Below are 18,304 nucleotides of genomic sequence, written 5' to 3' on the forward strand. Positions count from 1 at the left end.
CTCCATAGAGCATTTCGTGTTCTCACTCATCTTCTGTCCAGTCCCGAACCTCCCCAAGCGATCTACGCCTGACATCACCATCAGACAAGGCTCTCGTTTCCGCAGCCGAGCGCGCGCGCAAAGTCGCGTCCATCCAGCCGTCTGGCAGATACCCTAACACCTCTCCCTCACATCTCCCACGAAATTTCCACTTCGCCATGGCCTTAGAACTCGATCAGAAGAGTCTCGAGCAGGCGTTTCAGGGAAGGCCTGATATACAGAATGCTATTAGAACCGCTGCCGGTACGTGCGATTTCTCGAGCCGTGTTCCAAGCCACTTGTTCGATGCTTGGCTTTCCTTGTGCTATTTACATATTCCTGGAATGAAGAAGAACAATTTGTTCTTGGGCGCTGGGGTACGGCTGACTGACTGACTGATTTGACTGACTGGTATTTCTGTAGTGGCGCCAGCGTACATCGAGCTCTTCAACCAGATCTCGCTGCACGTCTGCAGTCTCACGGGCTCGAGCGCTGCGTCCCCCGAACCCGCCACGAAGAAGAGACGGCTGGATGAAGGAGAGATCCCCAGTCGCCCTGCTCCAAAGGGCCAGACTGCCTCGAACGGAACAGCGAGCGGCGACGAGCCCGTTTTGCTTGAGATCAATGATATCTCGGTCGTGGTCCCCCAGCGGAAGAAATACACCCTCTGCTTCACGGACACGTATCTTTATGCGCGGCTACCTGGCTCGAAGGAGCCCGTGGCGGGGATGAGCTACGCTTGGAAGGATATCGGTATGTGCAGGCGCTTTCATTCATACTTCACTTCAACCGATGCGGCACCTAGCTAATATCCCCCTTTTCTGCTTTGCGTGCAGACCAAGCATTCTGCCTTCCCGTGCCCGAGAAATCCCAAAAACAGCATAACTACATCCTCTCCCTCCCATCCTCTCTCCTCCCGCCCTCCAAACCCAGCCCAGGCACGCCTCCCCCTCCCGAACCTCTCGTCTTCACCATCCCCTCGACCGCCCCCAAACCCGGCTCCATCTCCGGCCCCCTCGCCGCCTCGGCGTCCGCCGTATCAGATGACTACAAGACGCTCCTCGACTGGGCGCTCTCCACGCGCTTGAAGGCCGCCAGCAACCCACTGAAAATCACCTACGCCGACGAGAAACTCTTTCACTCCACCCAGCGCCAGGCGCACCGCCCCGACGAGAAAGCCGTCCACGTGACAGCGTTCCGCGGCTCCAAAGACGGCTATCTCTTCTTCCTCCCGCGCGGGATCCTCTGGGGTTTCAAAAAGCCGCTCCTCTTCATCCCGCACGAGCGTATCGTCGCAGTCTCGTACACGAGCGTGCTGCAGCGGACCTTTAACCTGAGCGTCGAAGTCGACATCTCCTCTTCCTCGTCAGGGCCCAAGAACGAAGCGGGAGAGGAAGGCGAAGGCGAAGAGGAAACGCAAGAATTCGAATTCTCGATGCTGGACCAAGAGGACTTCGCGAACATCGACGCTTTCGTCAAGCGGCACGGGCTTCAAGACCGGAGCATGGCGGAGCAGCGCCGGGCCAAGAGATTGAACGTCAATGTGGTGCGGGACGAGCAGGGGAACGTGGTGGGCAGTGTTGAAGCGGGCGAGTTGGAGCGCGCGGGTGTGGAAGCTGGGGAGGAGGGGCCAGGAGAGGTGGAGGGTGGTGAGCTGGATGATGAGGATGATGAGGAGGAGGAGGATTATGATCCCGGGAGTGAGGGGGAGAGTGAAGGGGAGGGAACGAGTAGTAGTGAAGAGGAAGAGGAGGGGGAGGGCGCAGCTGGGGGCGAAGAAGGAGAGGAGGATGACGATGAGGATGAGCTGTGATTGTTGGACACCTTGCTTCTAGCGAGAGCTGAAACTTAGATACCTGTACTGGAATTTGCTGAACTGTACTGGAAATAGGGCAGGATGAGATGTACCTTGGATGGACAAATAGAAATGAATGAATGAAGGTTGGAAAACAAGGCATCACGTTACCAGAGCTCTCACTTTTGATCTTGAGATATTTTTCTTATTTAATTCTTCTGTCTTCCCTTCTTCCTTTCATCTCGCCAATCCCCATCTATCTCCCACTCCTATGATCCCGAAGCCAATAAACCTCTTCTGGGTATCAAAGACTGCGCTCTCCCAAAGAACCCATAGATTCAAGGTACCAGCCGCCAAGTAAGCGCGCACCTTCATGCCGCTATAATACACACCCTCTCCTGTAACTTTTATTTCCCATCCTTCACTCCGTGGCGAGCTTGAGCTACACCCAAAAATAAAATAAATCAAATCAAGGTCCGTCTATGCTTTTAATCTCTGTCTCCTGTCTTTTGACTCCTCATCCGAGACCCATAGTTACAAAGAAAAGAAAATAATGATATGTATGCACGGAAAGCAAGGCAAGTCTAGCTTGCAGTTTAGAGACTAGTTACTAGTAATTAACAGCAAGAGCAGGAAAAGGAATGAAGAGAATCGCCATTCAAGGAATGTAGGCTCTTGCTTGCTAAGGAGCGTGGGGTATCAATAAAGTAATATCAACAACAAAAGACTGCGCGTGAGGCTGTCGTAAAATCATAAGCGATGTTGTTACAGACAACAGAAATGCGGGAGGTCCTGTAGGGTCGTCGAGATGCTCTTTCACGATTTCCCTAGTCCCACAGGGAATTTCTCGGTGATGAATTTGAAGAGTTTAGTTTTCTTGCTTGGGGTGCGGTGCAGTTGCGCTGTCACCTGCACCATGGGACCGACGATATCCTCGTCGCCGAGTTGCGGGAATTTACCGCCGCCGCGAGGATCATTCAGGGAGGGGATCTTCGTCATGATGTTATAGCTCCCGTCACCGAGCGTTGTGTGCTTCAACGTGGCAAAGGCATCGGATGAATTCTCCACGGTGTTGGCGATAGTGAGTTCATTGTTTTTCCTCCAAGTTGACTCGATCGCGGCCCACTTCTCTTCCGTCAATTTATATGTCTTGGACGTAGCTCCGTAATGCTCCCCGATCCGCACGAGATGCTTCGTATAATTACATCGAGCTCGATCCCAGTTTGCGCGGAGTTGACGACATGCCTCGAGGTCGAAACGTTCTGGTACGTACGGCTCCGGATAGATGGTGAAGTTTGCATGACCGAGTTTGTCAGCCCACTCGTCATTCATGTCGACGATGATCATTTCGGTTGTTGTGTGTTGGCCACTCCAATTGAGATTGTTGCGATGGAAGGAGGAGGTAGACGGCTTGGTACTGAGAGGAGGAGAGGGCATTACTGCGTACTGTGATGTGGTCGCATCCATAGGCATCCCACCCTCCAAAAAGGGGTCGTCGTTCGGTTCGGCAACCGATGGAGACTGAAGTGGCGATGGCATTGGCACGTGATTGGTGTTCGCTGAAGCGTCCGACATCAGTGGAGGTAAAAGGGGCGTAGTGGCAAAACGTTCATCTGGTTCGTCGCCATTCGTGTTCGTCCTTTCGATATCTATTGGATTGGTTTGAGAAAGGTTCTCGTGGCTACTACCACCAAACACGCTTTTGGTGGGGGTGGGAGGGCACTGAGGTCCAAACGACGACTGTTCCCATGCCTGTTGCGCCGAATGCGAGACCGATGATGAGCGGCTCGATGCACCACGGGAAGTCGCGGAGTTTCGCAGCGCCTCGGGGCTGATGCATGGGGAGTTCGTACCCCTTCTCAGGCGCCACTTCCGGGAGAAGGAAGGAAATCTTGTTCCGATGCGTGTCGCGAGACCAGTAAACGGTGGCTCGATGGCTCTCTTCTTGAGGCGTGGGCTCATTGAATATTCTTCCTCGCTGAGAAAGCCATCGGCGAAATCGTAATCGAATGCCAGTTTCGTCGGCAGCTGCTCTGACCTTTCCACAACCGGACGCTCGCGGTGCAAGCATTGGGGGTGGTCACCTAGATGACGAGCATTAGCTATACCGCACGCAACATCAATCCCAAAGCCCACGACTTACATAGACAATCGTAGAGTTCATTTTCATCATCGAGTACATTGATTTCTTCCTCTCTCTCATGGCCTTCCTCGATGACGTCGGGTAGGCTTCGTTTACCGGACTTTGGCACACAGGGCGGGGAGGACGGGCTCTCGACGACAGAGCCGTGAAGCGATGAGCCAATGGATGAGATTGAACTTGGGTATCTCATGTGGCGAGCAGAGAAGGTCGGGGTGACTGGCGAGGGGAATTCGGAAGCCGAGGCTGAGGAATTCTGCGTGTAGAAGGACGACGACGAGAGATCCATCTCGGAATCCGATGAGCTCTCCCTCTTCCTCCGCTCCTCCACCAACAACGGGAGTAATAGTGGTTTAAGTTTTGGGGACATGTTTGGCTGGTTTCGGAGTGCTTGGAGCGCGTATGGTGTAGTTGCTGTATTCCTCTCTCGTGTAGTGCTCAGCAGGTTGCGGAAAGCATACTGTGTGGTACTTCTGGTGTTTCTTTCGCGACTAGGGTTGGAAGAGCAGACGAGCTGATATGGACCTTCGCTGGTTTACAAGGCGGGTCGGGTCATACGTGGTCTAGGTGTGCTGGAGGAAATAGGACGGTGGTGAAGTGGTCCACGTAGGATATGGTCTCTCGAGGGAAGGCGTGATGCGGCGAATAGAACACTGGATGGCAGGACCAATCAGCACCGTGCACATGCGCGTAGAAAGGACGTATCGTGGGTTCTGGGGAACTCACCGGATCGGGGATTGGGGATTGGATATATGGAACTCGCGGTGCGTTGTAGAGATCTCTCCGGGGTGAGCTGTACGGGGATGGGTGTACGTGTGACGGTGACGGAGGAAGATTGGACGGAGGATGCGAGAGAAAAGACGAGGTTCGATGGCGAATAGAACGGGATGGCAGAAGATCGGATCGGACGAGGGAACGAAGGGGCGTGAGGAGAGAGGGGGGAGGGGGGCAAAGAGCTGTGTTATGATTTTTCGCTGGGCCAGCCGTGTGGTATGGAGTCACGGCGGCGGAGGAAGTACCTTTCCTATGGGGCAACCGGCGGGGAGGTACTTTGCAGCTCCAGACAGCCGTTTGCGGCTTAGGGTTGGGCCGCGGGTCACGGGTGTCGCACTGTGGTTGTCGGTGCTAGGCACAGGCGAGGCACGCAGAACAGTTGCTCGGATCAGTAAAACCTCCCAAAAACAAAAGAAAACAAAGCCTCCAAACTTCAAACTTCTCAAACCCGCCCGGGGTCTCTGCTGGCCCCGCCGCTGCCAATTGCTGGGTCCCAGGCCGTAGCGTTCCAACTCCTCAGCGGCCAGAGCTGCTTAGCGTCTCCCAGGAGTCCTCTCGCTGCCCACTTCGCGCTGCTCCGGCCGCTTCTCTGGTACCTACGACCGCCTCTCTGCCCTGTGAGCCCCGGCTTAGCAGTGTAGCATCCTGACGCCCCGATTCTGGGTCCTGTGCTGCCGGGCCCCCTTGGTGTCGGCGATCTAACTGCAAACGGTGGCTCTGGCGGCCTGGCGACTCAGGCGGCCACCAAGGGAGAGCTCAATCCATGGTTCTGGTACCACTGCTGACGACGGTGAGTGCTGTTATCTGCTGGTATCATGGTGTTATTGGTGATGATCACTCATGATCTCTGGTTGTCCAGTATCATCTGCCTCCTTATCTCAGGAATCCCCTCAAAAAGCAGACCACCAAGGACCGCGAATAGCCCGCAAATGCCGCAGAGACAGAAGTGTCAGGACAGACTCGGAGACTCCCCTCACTCTCTGCCGTTGCCACGTTCCCTGCTGCCCTGCCGGGTGGATCGAGCTTCTCCGTGCAGTACCTACTACCTTGGCCGCAGCGGCTTTGCTTTCCAGCTTTCCATCTTTCTTTCCATCACCGTCCATCGCTTCCATCCCCCGTTATTCTTAGTAATGCCTGGCCCGGGAGACTGACGAGAGCCAGGATGACCCAGGATGACCCGGGCAGCGGAAGAGAAGGGCCAGACCGCATTGCCAAAGGGATAGTCCCGGAATCCGAAAGGCGACGTACTACTCCGTACAAATACAGTCTTGTGTATGGCGGGATGGCCTGTCATGTGTGGAGCCACTGGGCCAGCAAGGGATAGAGAGGGTCGACCAGCAGCATCCATGATCCTTCACTTTGCATGCCCTATTCAGGACTCAGGAGTGTGCGCTGTTGTGTGCTGTTTGTGTCGGAGGACAACAAAGCTCGGGTACCTGCGCCTGTCTGCCGCCGTCTGCTGAATTTGCTGGCCTGTCGCCCTCCCTCGCCCTCTCTGTCACTTCTCACCTTCCCGGATCTCTCTTCCAATCTTACAAAGGGCGACCCAGCTGTGCCTCCCCTACACCGCACGTACCTTATCTTGTGATATATCCCATATCATCTATATCATACAGACTACAGTATACGGTATACGGTATAAGATATCACCGCGAATTCCATATAATCTCAGGTCCCCTTTCTCCGGAGCCTCGAGAGCCGTTTCATGATTTCATCCAAGCGCGGAACCTGCACCTTCTCTTCCCGCCGCGCCCTGGTTGGTCCATGAGTCCCGCTTCCTCATGCCAGGAACGTGGAACTTTTCTGCCTGCGGTATGTACACACGGGAGCATCTGTGCAGTGTACTTTTCATATTTCTGGACCCATGTATCTTTATACTCTGTACAATTTACAGTATTACTCGGTATAAGGTACACATCTTCCATATTCACAACCCCCGCCCCCTAAAACCGCTCGTCCGATGTCCGATGTCCCGGAAAACCGCGAAAAAAGAAAACAAAACAAAAGAAAACCACAACGAATTCATCACATCGCATCAGCGATTCAGTCCCAGCTTCCATCCCATCTCATCCCATCATCTGTAAGCAAACCCTCATCTTCCGGCGGCCCCGGGCGCCACCACCACAGGGCAATTCCGTCCGGCGGATCGGGTACCAATATCATGGCTCCAGCACATCGTCATCAAGGGTCCCATATCATCGTCATCTGCGCACAATCAATAGCAAGAATAGCTACTGCATCAGTGTATCTACCGTATCTACAACTATCTATCTCACTATCTCTCACTATCATCATCATCGATCTCCTAGATATGAAACAAAACAAAACAGAAACAAAAGGGTGCAGAAAAATAATCTCCTAATTGATAAACATCCCAATAGCCTTATCCATTAAACGAGTCAAATATCTGCGGCCCCTCCCGCTGCACAAGCAATTCATCCAAAAATCGCCGAGTCATGTAGGTACAATCGCTATAGCCTATAGCCTACAGAATTACCTTCCTGCTTCGCCACCCTGAATGAGGTGTCTATTGGTGCGCTATTGGGCTTGAGGATAGGTACTTGCACAGCGTAGCTGAGTGCTGCTGTTGGGTGCCGGCTGTGCTGTGCTGTGCTGTGCGTAGAAGGGTGGTATACTCCGTGCCTAGCAGGTAGTTAGCTGTGAAGCTGCTGCTACTACCACGGTATAGCATAGCACAGCCCTAATGGGCTTCCAGTTGTCTTCCTTACCAGGTAGTTACTCTATAAGCTACTGAGCCATGAAGAATTGAAAGGGAAAGGGAAGAGAAAAGGAGAAGTAAACAAGAAGGTTTTCTGTATATATTATTATCCTATATTTTAAAATCAAGTTGTTTTCTACTGTATTCTTCCCTTCTCAAACAACCCCCTCCCCCCCGAAAATCTCCCTCTCGAGTCTCCCCTCTCACTCTGCCTCCCATCCAACCATCATCAATCAATCATCCATCACGCCCCGCCCTACCAGATCTACGCACGGCACCCTCCGCTCGCCTAATCATCGCTCCCGCTTCGCTATCCGAATTTTCCAATTTTTCTCCTCTTCTTTTTTTTTTCCTTCCTGCGGGGCCCAATTACGTAGGTAGTGAAGTGAGACTTGAGCTACCTTACTAAAAGGTCTAAGAGTAAATCCTCCGTAAATAGGTGAGACAGTTCGGTACCTTACCTTAGGTTATGATGGGATAGGTAAATAAAAGAATGTAAATAAGTAAACATGTAAATAAACAAGAGAGTAGGTCAATACATAAATAAATAAATAAATAACTTTCATAAGGTACTCGATAATGAGGGGCGTGATTCGATGTGTGTTGTTATTTTTAGGGCTATTTGGAGTGTGTGTAAATCGGTAACTGAGGGGTAAGGTATTGTATACACCGAGTAGCGCAGCGTATGCTGAGAAAGCAAAGGTAGGTAAGGCAACGACAAAGAGCCAGATCTGGATTATGCCTCGAGCAACATGTTGTACGCGGTGATGATGCAGGCACAGGACAGGGCAATCTAATCTCGGTATTCTCGGTATGTATGTATACGTGTGGCATGTGCTGTGCGACGTGTGTACAGCAGGAAAGACGGTGTGGAGGGGAGAGAGATTCGCTGATTGATGGATTGAATTGGATTGTGCTCGTTGTGCGGATGTTGTACAGAGAGAGGAGGGGGTATCATCCCATCCCGTGCCATATTCCTCCATCTAATTAGTCCATCTTACAGCGGATATTATTGTATCGTGTACGGGGATGTATGTAAGGTATGTTTTGTACAGCTATACCAACCAGCCTGTGATCTCTCCCGGGTTGGTTCTCATTATCGATACACGTCCTTCAATCAATCAGCCGCGGCATCGTGTCGCCAGCGCATGCACAACCCTTGGATGACCCGTGTTGTTTGTTCCGGTCACGTCCAATATCGAGTCCAGATCTGTTGTTCCGCGGCGCTTCCCTCAAACTGCAAGCTCGTCAGTCCACCAGACGGGGAGGAGAGCGCCTGAGGGCTTCATTGGTGCGGGGAGGAAGAGAGACGCAACGTACTTTGAAAGCGACTTCCGTGATATCCTGGAAGCCTTCGGAGAGCGCGGGGCGCTGGTATCGGGATGTGAAGCCGGTGAAGGCCACGCTTGGGAGGAGACTGCGTTTCTCGGGGTTCATCTGTGTGAGCAGTTCAGCTTCATCTGGCCTTACGTACTCCGTTTCCGTTGATAGAGATGACTAGGAGGCACATCATTGGGGATAGGGTTGGAGACATACAAGGTCGTTCAATGCTCGCACGGCGTCGTTGTGTTTGCAGATCTCGGGAGGAGCCGTGAAGAGAACACAACGGATCGGGATCGAGCGTTTCACGGCCAGTTCAACCCACTTACTTCGAACCTCGGTGTCAGCATTCGTGTTATCTGGGACTCGTCAGCATGTCGGGGAGGTGGCCTGCTAGATGCTGCCTCATACCGATTACCACGGATTTCCCCTCGTCCAAGTACTCCCCAGCAACCTTAATGCATTTATCTCTCTCCTCGAGTGTTAGCTGAAGCTCTCTTAGCCTCGAGATGCTATGGTACGTACAGTTTTCAAGGTGTCTTGGTTCACTCTTTCATATCCAAGAGGCTCCAGATACTTCCGGTAGAATGTTGACTTCCCTGCGCCTGGACTACCACAGAAGAGCACAATGTCTTGATCATTCCTCTTCTCGTATACCTGAGAACCTGTTGCGGTCAGTTTACACATCAGGGGTTGTGATCAAATGTATCGTGACAGACCTTCGGACGCAACGTCGGTGACGTACGCAGCGGGATCAAAGGAGCGCGTAAATGGTCTTGGTGCTTCCTGAAGGAAGAATTCTTCCGGTGTATGAAACTTGATGCCAATATTTTCTGCAAAGTCCCTGATACACGTGAGTAACTCGAAATATATGGAGTATGATAGGAATTAGATGCCTTACCTATCTGAGCAAGAGAAGTCCTTCGGCTTCCCTCCACCTGCTGAACGACCGCCAGCATCCCCGACGAAAATAGAATGTTCCAGGTCAAGATCGGCCGGATCAATGTCGTAGTCTTCAAGGAGTTCCTTCCACATCCCAGTCCTGGGCTTACGGAAGATATCCTTCTCAGTGGCTGCATAGATGCTCACCGGAAGGTCCAGCTGGTTGAACACCGCAGCGACCTTGGTCTTGAACGTTGAAAGCTTGTTCTGATGGGCCTTCGGCGCTTTGGGATCAGGTTTCAGAGAAATCCCTCCCTGGTTGCTGATCACCACGACCCTGTACCCATCCTCACGATAAAGCTTTCGGAGGGTACCAGGCACAGAGGGATGCCACCATTTCCAGTCCTGGGGATCAGACGAGAACTTCTTGCCCGAAGCCGTCAGGATAAGGGTAGAATCCTGTTCGAAAGCCAGTCAGAAGCTGTATACATAAGGTAGTGATTCAGACTCACGAAATCAAACGCAGCAACTTTTCTCCTCTTCTTCTCCTCTGCGTCATGCGTACTTGAACCATCCGAAGGCACGTATTTGCCAACGAGAAGGGTGCGTGGGGAATCATCATCCGCTCCGCGTTCTTGCCAAGTAATCTTCTCGGGAGCCTTCTGTGATGTGGGCGTAAAGAATGATGCTACGGCATTTTCTGTGAAATTGTGAGATTGGGTTCTTTATTGATTCAAGGCGAGGAGACTTTACGTGTTGTTGTGGACTGTACTTTACGGCGCAGAGGCGGTGGAGAGATAGGTCTATCTGTGCTGAATTTTCGTTTGCTGCTTGAAGGACTCGCCATAACTATCAGGCAACGTCTGCTCGGGCTTTTAATCAAAAAAGCCAGATTCGTTGGGCCTGGATAGCTGTATGGCTTTGATAAGGTGGATATTAAGCTTGCTGCTTGACGCGTGCGGTCGGCTTTGAGTTTCCACTCGATCAGAAATCGCGTAGTTGGACCTCACCACATGACAGAACCAACATCTAACAGTACCTTACTTCCAATAGGACATAAGGTCAGCGTACAATTATTTAGGCCTCTTTATCATATTAGATAGCCGATGGCGTAAGATAAATCTCACTATCGGTTTGTACAGTCTATGGCGAAATGGAAGGCAGGGGAACTTCGGTACAATATCTTGGGACAATTATATAATATACATTGATCCCCATCACTTCTATTCTACAATGACCCTAGTAGCCAGTCGTAACGTTTCTCTGCCATATCCTCACCGTCAAGTAATGGACGTAGAGTTTTCATGATAAAATCCATATCCGCTTCAGATGGCGTCCATCTCTGCCGCATCTCCTCCCACACATCAACTGTTCTCGATTTTCCCGAGCACTTCAAAAAGGCCCTGAGTGCCCACAAAGCAATCCATTTTGAGATATACAAATCTTCTTCCCCACCATCTATGGCTTGAATGAAAGCCTTCCATACGCTCTCCAGCCTATCCTCGGTCCAATGAGTGTAGCGAATCCCGCCATGAAGAGCAAATCCTTTCAGAAGGGACAAAAAGAGAGCTCCATGAAGAGGTATTTGAAACCACTTCATCTCATCAAGATATTTGGCCACTTTGTCCAGCTCGCCGGACCTGACCGCGAAATAATTAACTAATATTCGATACGTATGAAGATCCGGCGCGATGATTGATTTCTGCCGGAATTCCTGTAGCTTCGTTGGATTTTTCTTGGCGGTTTTGGCCAATTTTAATAGCGTAAGATTGATTTCCCTTCGAGATTTGTAGTCTCTCGGAGGGAGCCGAGAGTCTTTATTCGCCAGATGGGCTCTTTTCATGCGTTCGTAGACATTCTCCGCCGCATTTGCTTCATGGGACTGAATGAGAGCAGATATCATGGCGTTCAGTACGACTGTATCAACAATCTCACCAGCTTCGACAAGAGCCTTGTAGGCTGCTCGTGCGCCATCACCATTTCCTTTGAGACCATAGAAGTGTATTTGGCTCACGTGGTGAAATCGATTGTACTTGAAGCCACGAGCTTCCATCTCATTGTATATCATTTCGGCGAGTGTGAACTTTCCGGCCTTGCACGCCACGTCAAATAAAACATTGAATGTGGCATCGTTTCCCTTAACTCCAGCGACGTGCTCCATCTCTCTCCACATTTGCAGGGCCGCCTCAACCTCGACTTCAGTAGACCTGTTGACATATCGAGCGGCAAACGAAATGGCGCTGGTCCACTCAGACGTTGTCAAAGGAATAGCGGTACTTCTCATATCGTCGATTACCGAAAAATATCTCAGCATGGACTGTTCATCTTTACGTTCCACTACTGCTAGATGCCGGAGAAGTTTATGTCGGGCCTTGGACTCGAGATAGGGAGCTCGCGGCGCAGGTAACTCCCTATATAACTTGTATATGTCCTCTGGTTCTTTTGAAAAGTCTCGAAGTGCGTGATCTAGTAGTGCAAGCTTGGTCTTCGTTTCAGGGTCGGCAGGCCAAGCCTGATGTGGAGGGGGCCATTCGTCCTCTTCCTTATCGGAAACGGTGAGGTGCGGACCGTCTCCTGGTTGATGAAGGTTTGGAAGCTCAAGCAACGGAAGTTGATCCGTAAATGACGGTCCGTCGTACTGGTCCACCAGTGCCATAAGTTCTTCTCGTGTGGTATTGGGGTGAATGCGGGCCTCCTCAGCTACTTCCAAGGCCGTCTTTGTATGCTGATGCCGCTGAATATAGGCGCTGTACGCCAGCCGCCCGTCTGCAGAGACATTTCGTTTTTGTGGTGCAAAAAACTTGCGATGTTGAGGTATTCTTGTGCTATGCTTGCGACAATGGCTCGCATTTGCAAGGGAGCTGAAAAACCAAGCCTCCAGCCCCGTTGTGCTTGAGATCATTTGTAGAGGTATTCGACGGCAAGTGTCCCTCCGGGGGCCAGAATGTAGACCCCGAGTGAACTCGAATGGATATAGGAAAGAGAGTACCTGGCGGGAGGCTAGCTTCGAGACGAAGGTTCCGCTCGTCGAGGAACTGCTGCAAAAGGAGGACATGAGGCGTCTGACATGTTGGCCCTTTCGTCACCGTTCTAGAGTCATTGAAGTTCGAGGTGACGATAAAGGTACTTCGCCGTTATTTGGATATCGGATAATGATAAGTTGATGGACCGCCTTGCAGTGCTTGAAGATAGTCGTATACTAGAGAAATCTCCAAGATTCGGAGCCAATATAATTTCGGAGCTAGAGTGCGGCCGGAACTTGCCGAACAACGCGCTCTCACTCCGAAAAGTTGATGCGAATTCGACAGAGCAATATCTCGCTGTATCACTGCGAGGACTTGCAACCAGATCTGTGAGTCCCAGTCTATGAAGTATTCCAATTATAAAGACTGTGCCTATCTAACCATTCAATACCAGGTAATCGCCGCCGCAAAGATGAGGGGAGTAAACCTCAAGCCCTCGCGGGTATATCAAACGGCCTCTATGCTCCTGGAATCCCACAGCATAAGTCAACCTCCGCCCTGGTATTCAACAATAGGAGCAATCCCTCCCTCCGAGATCCTGACACGCACACTGCCTACCCAACACCAGGAGCGAAAGCCGAAGTCGCGTGTACGGAAACCAAGCAAAATGTTCAAACCTCAGCCTATCGAGTACGAAGAAGATCGATTAAGGAGGGAATTCTATGGTGATCACCCATGGGAGTTGGCCAGACCAAGAATTGTCTTAGAGAATGATGGGAGGGATGGGCAGAGGTGTGATTGGAGCAGGTTGCAGCAGACCGGGAGACCTTTGAACGGCGAGAGGTAGGACTTCTACTCCATAAGAGGGACCTAATACTGACACCATCTCAGTGTGGTTCAGAGGCAGCTGTGGCTCATGAATAACGCCGGATTGAGCAAAAACCAAGCCTATGATTTGGTACGAAAGGAGTTCTATGCTCTTCGTCACGAAGAGGAAGTGGAACGACGAGTTGCCAAGGAAGAAGCTCTGTGGGTTGGGGCACAGTTCGGAAAGAGCGCATTAGAAGTCGGGATGGAATTGGAAGACAAGACCTATGAACAATGGAAAGAGTGGGCTATAAAGGAGACTGAAGCCATTGAACGGCAAAGAGATTCCGCATACACCACCATTGGGACTCCGAATGAGGAGGAAGGCGGTCTGGAGTTGGCTACGGAAACCACCGAGCAGTCTACTTTGGTTTGAAGAAGTCTGGCTGTGGTATGAATGTATTGGTAGGCAAGGCGAAGGAAACTTGGGCGCGAATCATGTAGAAATTCTGTGTACTATGTAAATTAGTGTTCCCTTGGAAGAGTCCAAAATCTACCCCTGTCCTACTCTGTAGGGAGAAGCTTGGAGCATTTTAGAACATATTCTCAAACCAAATCACCTTGTTACGCAGACAGAATCCGTGGCTGCATAGCTCAAAGGGCCTTCTTCATCGGAAAATCAGATAGAATCAATCTCATATCTGAACCAGGAATCCTTGCCAGTCCACCTTCCTGACCCCATTCCTGTTTATCTCTTTTGCCAGCGTCTCCCACTGCACAAGAAACTTATCGCAAACCCCCATCCAGAGAAGTACTTTCCCACTCAAACTCAGAGTCTTGACTCTCGCCCAACTCTCTACATAAATGATCTTCATCTTCCATAGGGGAGCCAACCCAAAGAACTTCAAGATAACGCTTGCTAGAATCACCATTACGGCTGTAGCTGGTCCATTTGTGATGATGAGATCCGGATACTCGAAAGGAGTTATTGTTGATGTCCTGGCAGCCTCATACAAAGCTGTTAAGCATCCAATTAAGCAGCTTAAGGACGACAGAGGTGTGGTGTACAAAGGCTGATGGATTTTCCTTGCTCGTGGAACGGTCATCACTTGCCATATTCCAGTCACTGGATGAGTTACCCCTTCTGGAGCTGGATGGGCGTCGTCAACGTATTCCGTCTGCAGTGTTGCTTCGATGTCATAGGCTTTGCCGGCAGAGAAACTATCTCCAGTAGATACAATGTAGGTACGATGGGCCCATCTCGCGGGATTTATGTCTCGAAGAAGGGACATCATTTCCGCAGTGTGACCGCCAGAACCGAGAACTATCACCATATGTGAAGGACCTGTCTTGGGATATTTGATCCGGGGATCTAGACGAGGTCGCGATGTCGAGGGAAGAACATAAAGAACTCGAAGCTAACGATATTGTTAGGAATGACTTTAGTAAGGTTGTATTGTATGATCATCTTACAAATGATGCAGTGACCACCACAAGGACTGCAGCAACCAGAAGGCGTAAGGCTGAGATATCGGCCATTTTGAGGACACGAGGCTGACGGAGACTCCTTATGTCGTAAAGAGCCGAGAATGATCTTGATACATAAGTACTAGAACTCCAAAATACCTTGTATCATAATGGTGCGTTGCAGTAACGTGAGGTAGACTTGGAAGTGATATGTCTCATCTATTTTTGGTGCAAATGTTTGGTAGGACGAGGTTTGAAAGATGTTGTTCGAGAGGGAGGTTTTAGGTATCTCGCTACGAATATATTTTCGCTGAGCATACAGTACTTGCTAGACCTCTCTCGCCATAACCGCAGCGAAGGCTTCTACTTGAAGGTGAAGTCTGTACTCTCGTTTGTTTGCTTTTCCTTTGAGTGAAGTTTGATGATATGCTTGTTTTACTTCGGATCCTGGTAAATAAACAATACGATTATTTGGGGGGCCGGGGGAGGGGGGGTTGTTTACATCCTGCTCCTTTCAAGAACCGACTTCAAGGAGCAAAATAGCTGAAGTCTATTCACTACCTAACAAAAACATCAGTACTGAAGAATACGTGCTCCATTCCCACCTCTCACTTCCTCTTCAAAATTCTGCAGAACTTGTTTCCTCCGCACATGCTTGGTTGAACCCTTGGTCTCACTCAAAGATTCAAGAAGCCTCTAGCCTCTCACGGGACCTCACCGCCATCGACAGGGGTCAACATGGCGGTGCAGAAAACTAAAGCTCGAGGTGGCAGAATTGTCGCGACAGTCGTCCCGGTAGCAGCACCACCAACCCAGTTCCTCTTCAACAATACCCAAAATCATGGACACATGGCTCCTTCATTCGGCCAGAAGACGCTCAGATGCTTCTATTGCAATAAGAAGTCCGGCATCAAGTACGATGGCCTTATCAGACAATGGCAATGCGGACATTGCGAAGCGGACAATTTCCTGGACGAGGTACGTCCAACCTCAGCCCAATGTTTGCAAAGCTAATACTTGGATAGAACGGAGATATAACAGATCCACCAGTTGCTACCAATTATGCAGCTCCGCCAGACCTCAAATATGCAGCTCCTCAACCCGAACCCCCTTACTCCCCACAATCGCCACAATCCTCCGCTTCTACCGTCTTCTGTTCAACATGCATCAAAAACCAACATCTCTATACCGCATGCCTTGCTCAATACCATATTGAGTTAGATCCAACACATCCAGAATACAAACAACTCGAGAGAAAGTACTACAAGTACAAGAGAAATCTCGAGAAGCAATATCCCCAGGTCTGCGAAGATTGCGAACCAAAGGTGCTCGAACGTATGAGAGAAGCTGGCAAAACTGCAAAGACAGATTATCTCAGAAGGTTGCTGGAGAAATCTCGTGCAAGACGAGCTGCCAGTAGGACGCCTCAAATAACAATCTCTGGAGTATTCGAATTTACTGGAAAATACCTGTGGTATTTTGGGCTTGCTACACAATTGCTCTGGCATATCACTGCGCTGATTACCGCGGCACAATACAGCTATCCGGTCATAAACGACAAATATATTCCGTCTGCCATATTGGAGATACTCTCCTGGCTTTCAGAGCGTTCCTCCTCCTTGTCATCCTGGAGTCTGCGGTGCAGCCTAGCTTCAGCATGGTGGAATCCGAAGTTCAAATATTTGAATAATGGCTTCATCAATCATATCAACGGTTTTGGCGAATGGTACAAACATCAAATGATATTACTTGTGGTTCGATGCCTGATCTACTACATTATTGGAACGGGCGTTCTAGCAGACCCCTTCGCCCCGGCGACTATAGGAGCTCATGCATTCGGGTTCGTATTTATCACCTATGTAAGTAGATCGCGATATTTGATATGGGGATACTGACAATTTGAAGCTATCAATTGCAGCCAACTGTACTCTCAAGGTTGACATGACCCCTCTCTGGAACTCTACCCCCGTGAGGCTTCCGAACGTTGGGCCGAGCACAAGCCCAAGTCCGAAGGGAACTGGAAATAGTATGGCAGATGCTCTGGATCAGATACTTGCAACGCCATCCCAAGGAATACGACCAATGACACCGCCATCCTTTCCATCGTATGAACACCAGCAACAAGACGGCGCGAATAGTAGACACGGTGGACGGGCACCTTCTACTCGATCATCAGATATTAGAAACATGACACCTGTCCGGCAAAGAATATTTAACTCCTCGATGGGGGTCAACAATCTGTCATCAGAGAATAGTCCAACAAGATCAAATCAGAATCATGGCGATGAGGACCAAGATATGATGGACTGGTCTCCAGCTCAAAACCAATCCGGGTATCGTGCTTTCAACTCTACTCAATCCATTCAGCACGACGCAGAACTTTTCAACCAGTCTCCCATCGCATCCCAGCCGGCTCCTTTTTGGTACAAGGTTCCTCCTGCTCCCACAACCCCGGCTCAACGCCTTCGGAATCCTCCAAATCAACCAAGATTTCGTGTTTCATCTCAAGAAGTAAAGGAGAACTTTTTCAACAACGTCACCCGCCGGGCCCAGGCATCGGGGTCCCCGGTTGAGCCTCAACCCATCTTGGGAGGCGGAAGATCGACGCATGAGATTGAATTTGCGCAACAGAAGTTCTTCCCTCCGTCACCTCCAAGTGAAGCTGGCGAAAACTTGGCGGAGCTTTTGACTTCGTTTTCCTTGAGTTCAGAAACAGAGACCTCAAAGAATACAGCAAAAGGTCACAGAGTCCGGCATTCCTGTCAAGCTCTGATTCTTTTGCTTGGGCTTGTATTCTGGAATCAAGCCTTACATCATCCGACAGGGCAGACTAGAAATGTCACTTTGGCAGTCATGTGTGCATGCGCGTGTCTTGGTGTTCGGACAATATTGGATAACATGAAAGCAATTGCAGAAAAACAGCACAACTTGGTGCAAACTGTTGGTACAATCCTGGGCGGTATCGAGCTTGTTGCCGCTATTTATGGCATTCAGGAGATACTGGTAGGACATGGCGACTGTGCAAACTACGCTTCACTTGGTACGATTTTAATCGGTGGAATGATGGTTTATGAGATATGGCGTGCGTCATTCGGATGATGCTCGGTTCACGATGCGTGCATACTCCGTGTCGTACTCCCCATGTTGGATGGGATTTGTGATCATTGGATTTGGAGTACATGAGGGAGTTGGTATTACTTATTACTTATGAGCGCCTGGACAAAGGCGATGGTGGATTTGAATACTAGTACTAGGAGTATAATGGATGGCACCAATGGGATTAACCTATTGTTCTCGAACGGGCCTACGGACAATTTATACTGTATAGAGTACATATAGTACTTGTGGCCGGAATTGCCGTTTTGGCATTGGAATGCATGGGTTCATGCACGTAGGGTCTTTTCTTGATCCTACCTACC

The 18,304-nt window shown here is 50.3% G+C and overlaps 8 protein-coding genes across 8 annotated transcripts; 4 read left to right on the forward strand and 4 right to left on the reverse strand.

Moving 5' to 3' along the window:
• The first annotated feature begins 134 nt into the window (after positions 1-134).
• Positions 135-1,989, forward strand: M430DRAFT_130372 (hypothetical protein). Its single transcript, XM_024862134.1, has 3 exons — positions 135-282; positions 442-771; positions 855-1,989. Exons 1-3 carry the CDS (start codon positions 198-200, stop codon positions 1,829-1,831), a joined length of 1,392 nt encoding a protein of 463 aa, XP_024724677.1. The 5' UTR covers positions 135-197; the 3' UTR covers positions 1,832-1,989.
• A 640-nt stretch (positions 1,990-2,629) lies between these two features.
• M430DRAFT_94037 (hypothetical protein) lies at positions 2,630-4,323 on the reverse strand (the record flags this gene model as incomplete). Its single annotated transcript, XM_024869811.1, has 2 exons — positions 2,630-3,897; positions 3,957-4,323. 2 exons carry the CDS (start codon positions 4,321-4,323, stop codon positions 2,630-2,632), a joined length of 1,635 nt encoding a protein of 544 aa, XP_024724678.1.
• A 2,058-nt stretch (positions 4,324-6,381) lies between these two features.
• On the forward strand, positions 6,382-7,172 carry M430DRAFT_150390 (hypothetical protein). Its single transcript, XM_024863171.1, has one exon. It carries the CDS (start codon positions 6,688-6,690, stop codon positions 7,087-7,089), a length of 402 nt encoding a protein of 133 aa, XP_024724679.1. The 5' UTR covers positions 6,382-6,687; the 3' UTR covers positions 7,090-7,172.
• Positions 7,173-8,424: 1,252 nt separating this feature from the next.
• On the reverse strand, positions 8,425-10,577 carry M430DRAFT_32007 (hypothetical protein). The gene is made up of 9 exons (XM_024866089.1): positions 10,402-10,577; positions 10,161-10,348; positions 9,668-10,107; positions 9,486-9,610; positions 9,292-9,431; positions 9,178-9,238; positions 8,983-9,125; positions 8,767-8,883; positions 8,425-8,683 (listed from the first exon to the last, which is right to left on the reverse strand). The coding sequence occupies exons 1-9, from the start codon at positions 10,493-10,495 to the stop codon at positions 8,633-8,635; spliced, it is 1,359 nt and encodes a 452-aa protein (XP_024724680.1). The 5' UTR covers positions 10,496-10,577; the 3' UTR covers positions 8,425-8,632.
• A 281-nt stretch (positions 10,578-10,858) lies between these two features.
• On the reverse strand, positions 10,859-12,818 carry M430DRAFT_32008 (hypothetical protein). The gene has a single exon (XM_024866090.1). The coding sequence runs from the start codon at positions 12,548-12,550 to the stop codon at positions 10,877-10,879; it is 1,674 nt and encodes a 557-aa protein (XP_024724681.1). The 5' UTR covers positions 12,551-12,818; the 3' UTR covers positions 10,859-10,876.
• Positions 12,819-12,950: 132 nt separating this feature from the next.
• On the forward strand, positions 12,951-14,086 carry M430DRAFT_130383 (hypothetical protein). The gene is made up of 3 exons (XM_024862135.1): positions 12,951-13,000; positions 13,066-13,454; positions 13,503-14,086. Exons 2-3 carry the CDS (start codon positions 13,084-13,086, stop codon positions 13,852-13,854), a joined length of 723 nt encoding a protein of 240 aa, XP_024724682.1. The 5' UTR covers positions 12,951-13,000; positions 13,066-13,083; the 3' UTR covers positions 13,855-14,086.
• M430DRAFT_111629 (glycosyltransferase family 1 protein) lies at positions 13,930-15,124 on the reverse strand. The gene is made up of 2 exons (XM_024861443.1): positions 14,892-15,124; positions 13,930-14,836 (listed from the first exon to the last, which is right to left on the reverse strand). Exons 1-2 carry the CDS (start codon positions 14,955-14,957, stop codon positions 14,114-14,116), a joined length of 789 nt encoding a protein of 262 aa, XP_024724683.1. The 5' UTR covers positions 14,958-15,124; the 3' UTR covers positions 13,930-14,113.
• Positions 15,125-15,683: 559 nt separating this feature from the next.
• M430DRAFT_32012 (hypothetical protein) lies at positions 15,684-18,041 on the forward strand. The gene is made up of 3 exons (XM_024866091.1): positions 15,684-15,863; positions 15,911-16,744; positions 16,791-18,041. The coding sequence occupies exons 1-3, from the start codon at positions 15,735-15,737 to the stop codon at positions 17,982-17,984; spliced, it is 2,157 nt and encodes a 718-aa protein (XP_024724684.1). The 5' UTR covers positions 15,684-15,734; the 3' UTR covers positions 17,985-18,041.
• The last annotated feature ends 263 nt before the right edge of the window (positions 18,042-18,304 follow it).

Source organism: Amorphotheca resinae, assembly GCF_003019875.1.
Source record: "Amorphotheca resinae ATCC 22711 unplaced genomic scaffold M430scaffold_1, whole genome shotgun sequence".
Taxonomy (NCBI): Eukaryota; Fungi; Ascomycota; class Leotiomycetes; order Helotiales; family Amorphothecaceae; genus Amorphotheca; species Amorphotheca resinae.